This window comes from Mycetomoellerius zeteki, unplaced genomic scaffold (assembly GCF_001594055.1).
Source record: "Mycetomoellerius zeteki isolate Tzet28-1 unplaced genomic scaffold, Tzet1.0 scaffold155, whole genome shotgun sequence".
In the NCBI taxonomy this organism is placed as follows: domain Eukaryota; kingdom Metazoa; phylum Arthropoda; class Insecta; order Hymenoptera; family Formicidae; genus Mycetomoellerius; species Mycetomoellerius zeteki.
The window spans coordinates 971,418-985,678 of NW_017256500.1; the positions used below are offsets into that span (position 1 = coordinate 971,418).

At 36.0% G+C, this 14,261-nt stretch overlaps 3 protein-coding genes across 3 annotated transcripts in view; 2 read left to right on the top strand and 1 right to left on the bottom strand.

The window, feature by feature from the left end:
* Positions 1-1,697: 1,697 nt before the first annotated feature.
* LOC108720757 (uncharacterized) lies at positions 1,698-3,872 on the bottom strand. Its single transcript, XM_018444907.1, has 4 exons — positions 3,638-3,872; positions 2,718-2,989; positions 2,146-2,276; positions 1,698-1,887 (listed from the first exon to the last, which is right to left on the bottom strand). Exons 1-4 carry the CDS (start codon positions 3,870-3,872, stop codon positions 1,698-1,700), a joined length of 828 nt encoding a protein of 275 aa, XP_018300409.1.
* A 1,056-nt stretch (positions 3,873-4,928) lies between these two features.
* Positions 4,929-13,921, top strand: LOC108720644 (sporozoite surface protein 2). The gene is made up of 3 exons (XM_018444768.1): positions 4,929-4,974; positions 13,090-13,803; positions 13,884-13,921. Exons 1-3 carry the CDS (start codon positions 4,929-4,931, stop codon positions 13,919-13,921), a joined length of 798 nt encoding a protein of 265 aa, XP_018300270.1.
* Positions 13,071-14,261, top strand: part of Cdk5alpha (Cdk5 activator-like protein) — a 16,410-nt gene continuing 15,219 nt past the window's right edge. Inside the window, 2 exon segments of the mRNA XM_018444972.1 lie at positions 13,071-13,593; positions 13,648-14,259. Coding sequence (XP_018300474.1) covers positions 13,932-14,259 — 328 coding nt within the window. The 5' untranslated portion in view covers positions 13,071-13,593; positions 13,648-13,931.

Below are 14,261 nucleotides of genomic sequence, written 5' to 3' on the forward strand. Positions count from 1 at the left end.
ATAAACAATATCATGAGAAATGGACGAAACAGCCCTACTTTACTCTACCATAGAGTCAACTTTTTCAACATTTAAAGATTTCCCGTTATTGCGAGTTAACTTTAGTTTTTCGTAATTTTAGTTTCTATAAAGCGGTTTCTAAAAAAATACATAATCGAGAAATATTGAGCTGAATCGAATCCGGTTTACAGATTGCGCCATTGATAATTAGGTACATAAAAGAGAGATACAAAAATTAATGAGTCAAATGCATTATTTGTTTAACGTGATATAAGTGATTTTATACGTTAATATGCGAGTAAAATACGAAAAATTGCAAAATATGCGTTACCTCTCCAGCGCATATGTCATTAATTATTTAACGCATGTGTTAAAAGAAAAATACAAATTTTGTGGATTATTAATTTATTATATTTTTGATGGCATTGATAAGATATATATTTAAGCAAAACGCGTGCATTTGGCACGCGTTTTTTTTTACCTCTTCTCTTTGGAAAATTGTAACACATGCGTTAAAATTTACAGGATAGACGGGTTGAACTGCATTCCAAAATTTCACACAATCAGTTCTTTATAGAATATATTATAGAATCAGAGAGCCGAAGAGTAAATTATTGATTCAAATAAAATAGATTCCGAACGTGAAATAGTAAAATCGTAATAAGGGATTCAGACCTATGTCTAAAGGAGACATTTGAGATCTTACAAAAGAATTTGTTCTCGTAGGATTCTAGCTGGATCAATTTGAATTGCTTATAAGGCTGAGGTTAGAAGACTAATACAGTCGTCTAATCTATTTTAAAAGCGGAGATTGAAAGAATCTGCTCTAGATATCTTCCAATAGAAATCTTCTCTATCTTGACTTTTAAAACAACCAAGCTTTATCGATGTAACATTTTATCTCATGTTTCGGAAGTATTCTTAATGGATTAACTTCGTTTACAGTAGAATTTTGGAATGCAAATCTGGTCTATTATAACGAGCGATCTCATGTCTATTTTAGTATAAGTTTACGCGTTCAGCGTATTATGTAACTGACACATAAAATTGAGATATAAAATTTATAAGTATGTAATGCCTTAATGTCTACGATAATATTGGGAGTATTGTTGTATAATTAGCTGACAGGATGGAGCAAATACTTATGAAAAAGGGAGGACGATAAAACAGATCAACACACAAAATGCCGAAGACGCGATTGAAGTCTCCATTTTGTTCGCGATATTTGATATTTTCTTATAATTCCGATGACGAGAGAGAGAGAGAGAGAGAGAGAGAATGAGAGAGAAAACGAGTGTGCAAGTGATGTGTGTCCCATAGCGAATTGCTATTTAAAATAGTTCAAGCTAGATGTCGATGTTTGTAGCAGATCAGAACTGCAACACAGCATATTGTAATTAAAAAGTCATTAATATCAACGATTATTTTATTTATCTAACCTACTTATTCATCGTAATTTTAGTAATGCGGCGATACAATGTATTGGAAAAAGTATATATATTACATATGTATTATCAATTAATTTATGTCAATATTTCTGTTTGCTGAAAACAAATACTAATTTTGAGATATTAATAATTTTCCGATCTATTTAAAAAAAACAAATATGTTATACAATTTTACAGATATTTATATAATTTAATTTACATTTTCACAAAAGGCAGAAATAAATAGTATTTCATAATGTTTCTAAAATATTAATGAGTTGAATTAAAATTATTATTTGTTATGTTTGTGAGGACGTTTTTATGCCTCTTCTTCGTTACGGGAATCTCGCAATCTCTATAAAGTACATCACAGTTTTCACCTCGAATTCCCGCTGCACCTGCATCTCTCACGAGGCGATCCCAACCTGAGGATAACTTGAACGATTTTTCTATGTTTTTCCTGCGAAAAATCGTAGCGTTAAATCTTAATACAAATTAAGTTCATATTTAATTGAATTTAGATTCAATCGGAATTATATAAACGGATATGCATTTCATTAGAATTCTGCTTTTATCAAACATTTCTATTGAATTCAATTATACATATAACTGGAACGTAAAATTTTTCCGTTATTTCTTTTATTTTTTTTGTTATTTTTTAACTTTATATTAAATTTCTAGTGTTAATCGCCATAAAAATAATAACAACAAAACCTACGTCAAGTACTTTGCCAGCATTTTACCCGGTGCGCCCAAATCTCTAAAGAGCTTGCGATTTTCAAGACAAATCGTCCTCTGTATGCAGCGTACTCTGGCATCACTATTAAGAATCTCTTCCTCCTCTGGGGTCTAAAAGTTTGTGGAAAGTCTTAATCTACCACTGAACACAAAAATTTTTGCTGCGAAGTCTGGTATTCATGATTTATTCTAACAATTTTGTTCAGCCAACAGAAACGAAATGTTTCGTCACAGTAAGTAAGCTTTCGAGTTTCTAGCAAACTTGCTTGACTATATTCGCGGTTGAATTGAGACGAGTGATAAAAATTTGAAATTTAACTTATAACTTTTTAAATGTATTTTTAAATTGAGAGAATTTTCTTCTGAACACAATTAATAAATTCTGCAATAATCTAAAAAAATATCGAAAACGTAAAAATTCAAATTTAACTTTAGAAACTTATTGAAAAAAAAGTTCTGTATAATTTATTAATTTCATTTAAACATTATGGAATTTTAGAAATTTTCGATTGAAAGGATCCCCTTTAACATAACACATCACAAATTACGTACCACGGAACGAAAATCATGCGTAACGTAAACGTCCCGCTTTTGCCTGGACGATAATAGATCCATTATCGCATCTTTCCGCTTAACAGCGCTAAGCGTATTCTGTATAATCGCCAAAAGCAGCAAAAGACCGATGAAACTGACTATTACAAGCTGTTTCGATGACGGTCCAATGGAGTGCTCTATTGACTGTGCTACTGGATATGCAACATTGGGATACTCATATCCATATGGTATGTTTTCGCTTCTATGATGCAGAAACGCTCGTTGAGGAACTAAAACATTTTTTTTTAAATATCAACAATATGTATCATGTAAATGAAGTTGTAACTAAAACAATTTAAGCCTTCACATATATTTATAATATATTATTATTATTATTATCAAATACTTTTTTAAAGAGCTTTTATAGTCATTGCTTATATAAATAATATACAAAAATTAATTGTTAAAAGTTTCAAAATTATATATATTATATTTGTAATTTAATTTAAATATTATATAAGTATTTCATATTTCATATAAATTATTATTTATTTTTATATATATATATAATTGTTCAGTTTTTAACTAATGTTTTGTGCTTAGATATATATGATTTAATTATTCGAATGATTAATTACATAATTTTTCATATTACTAACAATATAAGTATTACATAGCATTTGCTTTTTTTAAATACATAAGTCTCATTTTCCAAGAAGTTACAAACAAATTGTGTGCTTTAAATACATTATTTTTTTTCTCTCTTAAGTAGTATAAGCGATGCATTTCAATTTCAAAAATGATTTCTCGGCTTTGAGATGTTAATGCGACGACCGAAGCGCGACGCGTTGAGCTTGATTATAACCGCGCACAAAGGATAAGTGATCAAACGACACCGTCTCTTTCTCTTAGAGTAACTAAAATAGAAAAATCTTTACTGGGGAAAAAGTAATCCGAGGGCAACATCGGCTGCGGCTGTGGCTGCGGCGACGGCGGTGGTGGTGCGAGGGTCGCAAGGATTGCTCGCGTCATATCCGATTGAAGCACCGGCTCGATTTTACTTTCCATCCCCAAAGACGAGCCATTTCCGGAAGTAGGTGGGAACACCACAGTTTTCGTATCCTGACCGGCGATTAAAACCGCGAACGTGCTGAATATCGGAAATATTTTCATTCTCTAAGGGAAAACGGCACTTCTTTTCACCAACACAAGACAAAGACTTATATGACTCGCCGGATTTTCAATCGGGTTTTTATTCAAGTTTCTCGTAGTAGAAGACCGAACGACTCGGCTATGACGTATTACCGACAATAAATGGATGAGATGTCGTGAATCTAAACGGCCAAACCAAAGGAATTCTCTCCTTCGTGATGCACCGAATTCGACACAGTCGAGACAACGAAAAAAATACGATTAATTTCGGGAACAACCGAAGTGATCATTCGACCCGTTGAACTGTCTGACGAGTTTACGGATCGTGACTACTACAATAAGTTAATACTACACTTTATTCCATTGTACGGGGAATTTTTTTTTTTTTAGAAATTGTGCTTTCTTTCTTGTCGAAGAAATAGCTCAATTGTGTGCGGATTTTAATGTCTTGAGCCATTTATAAGAACGGATAGTGAAACCTTTTAAGAAACAAAAATTTTTTTACTATCTTCAACAGGGAATATAACGAAATATTTAATTATACAAGTAAAAATTAATCTTTTATTGTACACAATATATACTTTTGAAAGATATCGACTAACACATTATCTAATAAAATTATTTTCTAAGACCTTGTGTTATAGAATTAACTTATTAAAGCTGCTTATAATTACTTATAAATTCATTTGAATCGTTTGACTCGAGTGATGCGTCCATAAGATTATTGAAATCTCCCGAGATACTTTCACTGAACATTAACAATTTTCTGCAATTTCTACTTGAAAATTTTGAGAAACTTAAATACCGATCGACAACAATTTGTCAAGCGATTATAGAAGATTTTCTAGAAACGCTAAAGAAAAAGTATTTTGTCCTTATTGTAGAATGTTTGATGGAACTTTCACATCAATTTACTATTGAATTCTTAAGACTCGCGCTATGGCCTGAATTAAAATGCGTAAAAAAGAGAGTGGAGGCTGTGTTCCGCGCAAAGATATTCCAGCGACGAGAAGCGAGACGGCATGATCGAGGGGTAGATCGGTTGGTTAACCTAGCTGCTGAATGCAAGGGGTTGCTATGGCGATGGAACGACGAATAGGTGGGGAAAAGGGAGCCTGGGAAGGTTTGTCTGTCTGCAACCCTTCTAAAGGGGATGATGTCCTTCGTGTGCTGTCTGTAGCTTCTATCCACGTCATCACTTGTCAGATGTAATGTCGCAGCTTTGTCAACTTTAAGCGTCCATGAAAGCATCTTTTTATAATATGTTTTTTATCTATAGTAAATACTAAATTAAAGTAATATAATTGATTACTTTTTACTCTATGTATTATATTATTATAAATAATTTACGTTCAACATTTAATTAATAATATGTTAACATTAAAATGATATTTATTCTTTCTGGAAAGATGATCAAGGAAAAGACTATTTTATTTGAATATGTTTTTATCTCTTTATAATATTTCTCTTTTCTATTTTAATGAGGAAGAACTTCTTTGTAAGAATATTTTTGCAAGTATTGTTGAGAAAATTGCACGTGTCGCGCGAATTTAGTATTGAAGACAAAAATGCTTTGCAAACGAATATCTAAAACAGGCAAAACTTCCATTATCTTTCACAGCTCAGTTGACTCTCTAGGGCTGATAATCCAAAAGGAAACACTTCACGCTCTGAGTGTCTCACCACCCACTTATACTTCTCACTATCGTGACACTATGCAAACATAGTACTTTGTTCATTATTCATACCTGTAAAGATCTCCATCTTGTTACTATCTTATAAGAAGAGCCTATATAGCTTTTTTCAAGCTTAGAAAATAAAAAATAATATGCAGGCTGTATATATATATATATATATACAGTATATATATATATATATATAGTATATATATATAGTATATATATATATAGTATATAATTTACAATATTCTCGAAAGATTAGAAAACAACGATCGCAATTTTGAAGAATAAAAGACAAAGATTTATTTTACAGAAACAAAATTATTCATAATTCAATTTACATTTATCAATTTTATAATTTTAATTTATACATTATATAAAATTCATAATCTATGTAATTTTAATAAATGTGCAATAAAATAAAAAGAAATATATATTTTATATATTCTATATTTATTTTACTTTACATTTAGACGGTATTAAAACGTTCTTACATGTTACGTATTCATCACACACGTTCAGTTTTTCAGAGTAGTATCTACTCTCGTCGAATGTCTCGCGTCGCTTATTGCCACTTTATCGTAGACAACAAAAGGCGATGTGCTCTTTTTTTCAGAGTCGACGAACATCGCGACTACATATCGGGGTCACATCGATGGACACGCCGCGTGAACGAGCCGCTATTTTACGCCAACGCGACGCGAGTGAACATTATATTTTTAGATTGCTTTTGCTACGGCCGCCGCCGCCGCCGGTTGACACCTGCTACTTTTTTATCAGCATCCAATGGCGAGCGTTCTCTCTTCAGAACGGCAATCATTCGTCACGCTCCATTATCCGCTCCGGAGCGACGCCCGCCGCCGATTTTACACGTTACATGCCTTTTTCACGGCTGCGTCTGGACACCTCGACGAAGGAGGGGTAACGAGATCGCCGCCGCACGGTCGATTAATTATAAAAAAATTGCGAGCAGTAAGGTAAATACAAGTAGGTCATTTGAGACTCTATTGAGTGCTTTACTTTTGTTTATCGAACCATATCATGTTCTAAAAGATTTTTATGAAATCCGTAACTGAAAAACAAATGTCTTGCTGACACATTAAATATTTAGATATTTAGATATTCCTTATGATATCATCAATAGATTTATAAATCCTTTTCAATGAGTCTTCCAGATGATGCTGAAATGCTCTGAAGCGATTCGACATACGTTTTATAAATGAAATTTTTTTCTTTTTATTTCACCGTATTAATATGAATTTTTGATATTTAAAGTAATGTAATTTAACATGTTACATATATATCTAATATTGATTAGTTTGAAATGCATATATTTTTCCGGAAAATACGAACTAATATATATTATATTTTGCTTGTTCAATCGATTGTAGCGTGTCCGATTAAATACAGATTTTACTACTTCGTAATACACAACTGAAACAATTCTCGAGAAAGTGTTTTTCGACAACTCTGAAAAGAAATACGATTTAATTTTTGATTAATTAATCAGTTTTTATAATTTAATTGTATAAAAACTATATAAAAAATTATTTGTTTAACTATATTGTATATAATGTATGATTTTTTGTTCTATTTGAAATTAATTTATCCCGAACGTAAATTCGTTTTCCGTTGAGATGCGTCAAGCCGTCAAGTGGATGCAGAAGAAATAAATGACTCAAATCTGAATTATTTAATTGAAATCACTGTTTTGTATATGTTAGGATCAACATCATATATTATATTCAAAATCCTGCTTTGACATTAATGGGATGCATACAACCTGAAATCGTCGTTTCACAGTTCAGGAATGGAATATCGCCGAGGATCCATTTCGGGTCATGTGACTTGGGAAATCCCTTAAAGCCGAGAGATCTCGGCGATTTCTTCTTGCCAAAGAAATCTACCATATTTTCTAGAAGAAGGAGGTTTCTCGTAATTTTTTATCGTTTTCTGTGTTGTTCATGCCTTTTCTATGTTTCAGGTTAATGCAGCTTTATATGCAGGCCGCAAATTCTTAACGTGTACAATGCTGATTCCTGATTCTTGGAATTTAATATACGAAACATTTCGCGTATTTCAATATCCATGACAGATATCGTAATACTCGAGTACCTGAGCTATGTTTGTACGGTGCAAATTAATTAAATACATGCAAACTGAATTACGTTTCCAAAGATGTGCAAATTCGATAAAGTACGCGAGTGTATGACGTGAATCTTTAGATAATCTTTTTATTATTCAGGCTGCGCAGAAAAAATTCAATTAGCAGTCAAATAGTAAAAGTATTTTTATGCAAATACTATTAAATGCAAAACTAGGTACAGAAACATCGTAGAAAACATGACACTCGATGAGAGAGAGAAGAGTCTAAATATTTATGAATAATAATCCTATTTCTCAAAAGAGGAGCGAAAAGAAATAATTTTTACGTTTCAAACACTTCTAAATCTAACAACAAATCGATATGCTCTCGCAGCTTGCAATCCCCCTCATATGTCCAAAAATTCTTCTTTTAATAGGTTCTCACCATCCTGCTACGCCATCTTCTTCAGCGGTCAGAGATAGAGGAATGGACCTTTATAATGAATCCTCATTATTGATCGTCACTAAATTGAGAAAGTATATGCGTTCCTGTAAGAATTAAAGCATCGATCTAATTTCTGCATAACTGCCATTTTGACTATCATACTTAAGAAATTTTATTAAATCATATTTTGAAGATATATGTAATTAAAATTACCAATGATTAATTTTTACTATTTAAGTATATTACGTATTTATCTTTGAAAAAAGAAATAAAGGGAAAAAAATCGATTGATTTTGTTCAGGATTTCGGTAGATTTATTTCGGCGAAGCTTTTAGAGAGTTCGATCCATTGTTTCTTACTTCGATTTTCGAACGATGTTGTTGCTAGAATACGTACTTTCGAGATCAAAAGCACACAAAGAAAAAACAATAACGGCTCTCTTCTTATTGATTTGCGTTTTTCGTCGTCGATCATCGATTTAGATCCGCGAGCATTGCGAGCAATTGAATTTCGCGTACGTGTTCAGTCAGTTCGAGAAAGGAGAGTAGCGAGCGAGGATGTATCGATCTGCAGCAAGATTGATGATCCGCGTTGTTCTTGTGCGAGAAATAAATTCAAGTGAAAAACCGGACACGCGGACTCTACTCAACGTTTCCTCGACTCTGTGAATCGACGAATCAAATAAATATTTTTCAATCTGTGACGAGAGATCAAAGACTCGTACAGATTTAATCGTATAAATATTGCAACATGGTCATGGAAAATCTTAGAAAATGCATTGTTAGAAATTTAAACAATTTCAAAAATTTACAAACCAGTCACTTGATTGCTTTGATTGTTCTAATTAATCAAGTTGCTTTGACAGTTGTATGGTATTAATAAGCTAACTTATGAATTGTGTGTATATATATTTTTTTCTCATTGATTTCGTAGATTTTATAAGAAATTAAGTTAACAAAATATTATTTAACAAAATAAAATATGTCTCGGAAATACACATGGAAAATTTTCGATATAAATTGGAGATCCGGAGGGTTAAAAAAAACTCGTTTCAATGCTAACTCTCGTGATTGTAGAATGAAAAGAATTAATTTCCGATTTATGCTTATCTACGTGGCAAACGGGAAACGACGGAGGATGCGACCTTCCTCAACAGTCTCGATGTCAGATATTCACGAGCGCGGCACACAATGCGATATTATTACGCGCTAGCTCGCTGCGCGGCAAAATCGGCTGTCGCGTACACGTTCGAGTTGTGTGTTCACGAGTGGTGTCCTCAAGCCTATGCACACGTGCGCGTTTCCACCTGCCCGCCCGCGTTACCACCCATTTCATCGCCCTTCGAAGCTGCGCTTACGCTGACCTTGTTCCAGCTACCAAGAAAAAGCAGGTTACGTGAAATTTCCACCCCCCGGGGGCGCGACCTGCATTGCCCTAACTGTGTGAGGATGCATTATTTGGTCTTCACTTATCTTAACTGTCAGACGCGATAAAATTTATAGCGATCTGTTGAATACAACATAAAATGGATGATCCGCAAGTTGTAAGTGAATATCTCTAAAATATATTATGTGTATACAGAGAAAAATTGTTCGACTCGAAGGATTATTTCCTTTTATAAAATGCATTTGAGAAATGCATTCGGAGTAAAATTTGTACGTTTAAACAATACATCGGTAATGGACAAAGTTTCTCGCGTACATTATGAATTCCAATACGTTATAAATAGTTTATCGAGGACAGATTTTATACTGGTATTTACATATTTTTAAACAAAACCGCTGAAGTAACCTCGAAGCATTTTTATATTAAATTTTATTTTTAATTTTTCAATTATCTTAATTTCAATTCAAATATATACATGGGACACAAGGTCAAAGAAAATTAATTAATAATATTATGAGCTTGAAAAATAAAACCGATAAGTATTATCTGAGTGTATTATTATCGATGTTGCTCATTACAGGAAATTTATTGCATTTTATCGAATTCCATGCAGTTGATAATGCGGCTTTTATCTTGGCGCCTCTCTCACGGTTTGTATAAAATATATTTAAATGTTGGTCAATTTTATATTTCAACATTTCTATTTAAAAATTATATTTCTTACAAGCCACTTCTTTGTATTATAATATTTTTAATATAAAAGAAAAAATAATTAAAATTAATTTTTAAATATCTAAAGATCACTTTGTAAATAGCACGCACGTCCAAAATCGGAACATAAACCATTTTAAAGACAAAATGTCTTAAAGATGTAATGACGTTTTTAAGACGTTTTATATTTCGATTTTTAACATGCTATTTGGGTTATTCTTTACTCAATTTTTCTCAATCGAAATATGATCGCTGATTATTTAGCAAAATGACCTACAAAACATCCCTTCTAAGTAAACAAAGAGAACAACATTTATTGTTTCAATTTTTTTAAATATATAAATAACACAGTTATATAATTTTATTAAGATTTTGTTATATAGACATCTATACAAGATTGTCACAAATTCTTCATCCCAAAATCCCATAACTTCCCCGATTTTCAATTAAAATTTCATAATTTTCCCTCTAACTTTCAGTAATACTTATTTTAAAGTTGTATTTTCGTCCTGATTTGAAAACTCCATTAAATATTTTGTCGAGAGATCAACTTAACATAACAATGTAAATTACTATTAATGTTGCTGATTGTATTTTTAATGATTAAGTTGGTAGTATTCCAAAACTGCGTAGATGTGATGTACTTACAGCCTTGGCCAAAAATATTTGGCAGCTTAACCATTATTTAAAGTTTTTAGCTCAAAAATTGATTTATGACATTTGCTATAAATGATCCTTTGCTTCAAGAATCCTTTATATATAATGTCAGTAACCAACAGATAATAATGCAGATAAGATAATTACAACACACACACATATATATATATATATATATACAGGGCTGGCATGTATTTGAAATACTTTTAAAACACATTATTTGCAGTACAAGCGTATTTTGTATTTTTTATTTCAGCGGATCACATAAAAGTATTACGTATATTGTATTTAAAATCGAAAGATTGAAAGCTTTTGTATTTTGTAATTCAAATAATAAGATTGATTGTCAATGTTAGTATTTGAAATACAAAATACAAAATACTTTCAATCTTTTGTTATTAATACTGAAATACAAAATACAAAATACTTTTATATACTCCCATGAAACACAAAATACAAAATATTTTCATGTACTTCTAAAAAACACAAAATACAAAATATCGAAGTTAAAATTACTGAAAAAAAGAAACTCTAACTTGTTACGAGAGAGAGTACAGTTACTTTCCAATCCTGGGAAAATCTTATCGAGACTGCAATCCAATCAGAATTTTCTTAGTGCGAAGCATCGTCTTGGCGATCTCCCTTCCGAATGTTCTATTACTATTTATCCCCGTGTGACTTTACAGAACGGATATTCATTTTGTTCCGTGCACACGAGCTTCAGCGAGTTCTAATATTTACTCGTGATCCGGGCCATGCTTATTTACACTATGCACCGCACGCGTTCCGCTTTCATTCATTTTCTTGCGTGCTTTCTCTGTCTCTCTTTCTTTCTTTGCAGAAAATCTCGACCTATGTTCACGTCGGTCGTGAAACCCTCGTGAAAAGTATCTAACGATAGTGGCGCAGCACCAGCTTTTCCGCGGTCTACTCAAGACAGCAGTCACGATCTGTTCTCCCCTGGGCTTCTCCAAGGTAAATTATGTCGGAGAAAAGTTCGGGCGTATACACACAGTCGTGCCTATGGTACACGCGAATACCCTTCCTTCTCGCCCTTCTGGATCACGTCTACCACCCTCCCTCATTCTCCATCCGTCTCGTGTCCTTCCGTCCTTTTCGCTCCGTCTCCGACGGTCTTTTCTGTCTCACCTTCGCTCTCCCTCGACCGCTCTTAGTGCACCCTTCCATACTCCTCGCTCTCACTGTTTCTCTCTCTCTCTCTCTCTCTCTCTCTCTCTCTCTCTCTTGTGGACATTCTCCGTCCATTTCCACCCCCGACCATCGACGTTCCGCGTTTATCGAACCATTGCGCGCGCACCGATAACAGTAACGGGGCGTGCTACGTCTTGGTTGGCCGTAGACGTAGGTGGTGGACGCACGGCCGACCGACGACGACGAGGACGACGGCGGCGACGTCGACGTCGCCGAGGACGAGCGTAGCAGACTACCAGCGAAACTCGCCGCGCGAGAAATAGTTCGCCTGCCGACGGAGTATAATCAGTCGTTCTCGCAACGTTCCTGAAGAAGCGTGCGCGTTGTGTTGTTATTTGCATCATTCGCAAAGTCCGTCGCGAAAGCCCATCGTGAGTCCACTCGGGAGAGATTCTACGAGTGCAGCTTCGAGATATCGTTCGAAGCCGCTGAATAGCAAAACGCTGAATACAAATTCGAAGAAGCATATGAAATAAATCGAGGAGGTTGGCGTCGAGGAGGAGGAGGATTGTCGATAGTTTGTGATATCACTAGTCAAAGATCGATAAACAAAGTATCGAATTTTAAAAGCGAGCGGTACTTTCGGATTGTGAATCGCGTTCGAGAAAGTGCTTTGAATGTGCGTTGATAGTGCTTCAGAAGTGCAGCTGTCTGTAAAAGCGAAGAGACGACACGCAAAGGACAAGAGTCAAAATATCGAATAGGGTGTTTCGGTGTGTCGATCCAGTGTTTTCGTTCACCTGACCCATCCTCCTTCCGAGAGGCGGAGGGCGGTAAAGCATCGATCGCTCGCCATTTTGCGCGACGGCCGACATCTTTTGCGCGCATCGACGACATCTTGCCGCGTGACATCTTCAACGATACGGAAGCTACAGAGGCTGCAGACCTACATTAAACAGAAGGGCCAGATTATTCGCGTATATATTTCTTGAATACGTATCATTCTCTCTCCTTCTCTTATCGATCATCGTAAACGACCGCCATATTATCTGTAACGTTCTCCCGTCGCGGAGAGACTACGCAAAATTTCGCATAGTGTAATAAGAAAGAAACAATTTGGCAGAGAAGCAGGAAATAAATCGAAGCCCAACGTCGCGGGAGGAAGAAAAAGTAGTGTCCTTCAAGTCGAAGGTAGAAATCAGCAGGCTGGGAGGTCGGTTGAGTGAGGTGGTGGGTCCCGTCGTGGAGGAGGCCATTGAGCCAGGGGATGCGACCCCGCTGACGGGACCCTCGAGGGAGACCTCGGTTCCTCGAGCACCCCCGCCACAGCGTGTTACTCCGAGTCCGCCAAGACCGCCGCCCGCTACGTCTCAGCATCACGAGAATCCGGGTCACCCGACCCACAATCCGGGACACCAGTCCCAAAATCCCGGGCATCACAACCCGGATCATTCGCCCCACAATCCGGGTAATCCCGGCCACAATCCTGGTCACAACCCCGGTCACCAAACTCATAATCCAGGCAATCCCGGCCACAATCCGGGCAACTCCGGTCACAACCCGGGCAATCCCGGTCACAACCCGGGCAATCCTGGTCACAACCCGGGCAATCCCGGTCACAACCCGGGTAATCCGGGCCATAACCCGGGTCACAACCCGGGTAATCCCGGCCATAACCCAGGTAATCCCGGCCACAATCCGGGTAATCCCGGTAACCCGGGCCATCCGAGCCCCGCTGACCAACATCAGAATCCCGCTGACCAGCCGACACAAAATCCCGGCCACCCGACGAGTCCAGGACGAGAAGCTCCTCATCCAAACGTGAGTCGTCAGCCAAGTCAGAATCCAACCCATCCGACACAGAGTGACAGGGAACAAGCACAACCGAGTCAGCAGCAACCGCAACAACCTCAACAGCAACAACCTCAACCGCAACCACAACATTTGGAGCGTAGCGCCAGCACTATGGGGACCGTGCTGTCGTTCAGTCCACGAGATCGTCGGGGATCTGTTTACCCGCCAACGGGGCATCAACATCCTGCTGACTTCACGTTAAACAACTTTAATTACGAGCAGCTAAACAATGCCAAGAATCGCGAGAACAAGAGCAGCGTTGCTACGGTGGCGCCGGCGCCACCCACGAATCATCCACCGACCAACAACAACTCGTTACAGAACAATAACATTAATCTGAACAACAACGACAATGCGAGAATTATCTCGGAAAAGAACGCCCTAGAGAAGAACTTGAAGAAGCATTCACTGTTCATAAATGCTTTGTCGTGGAAGCGGTTC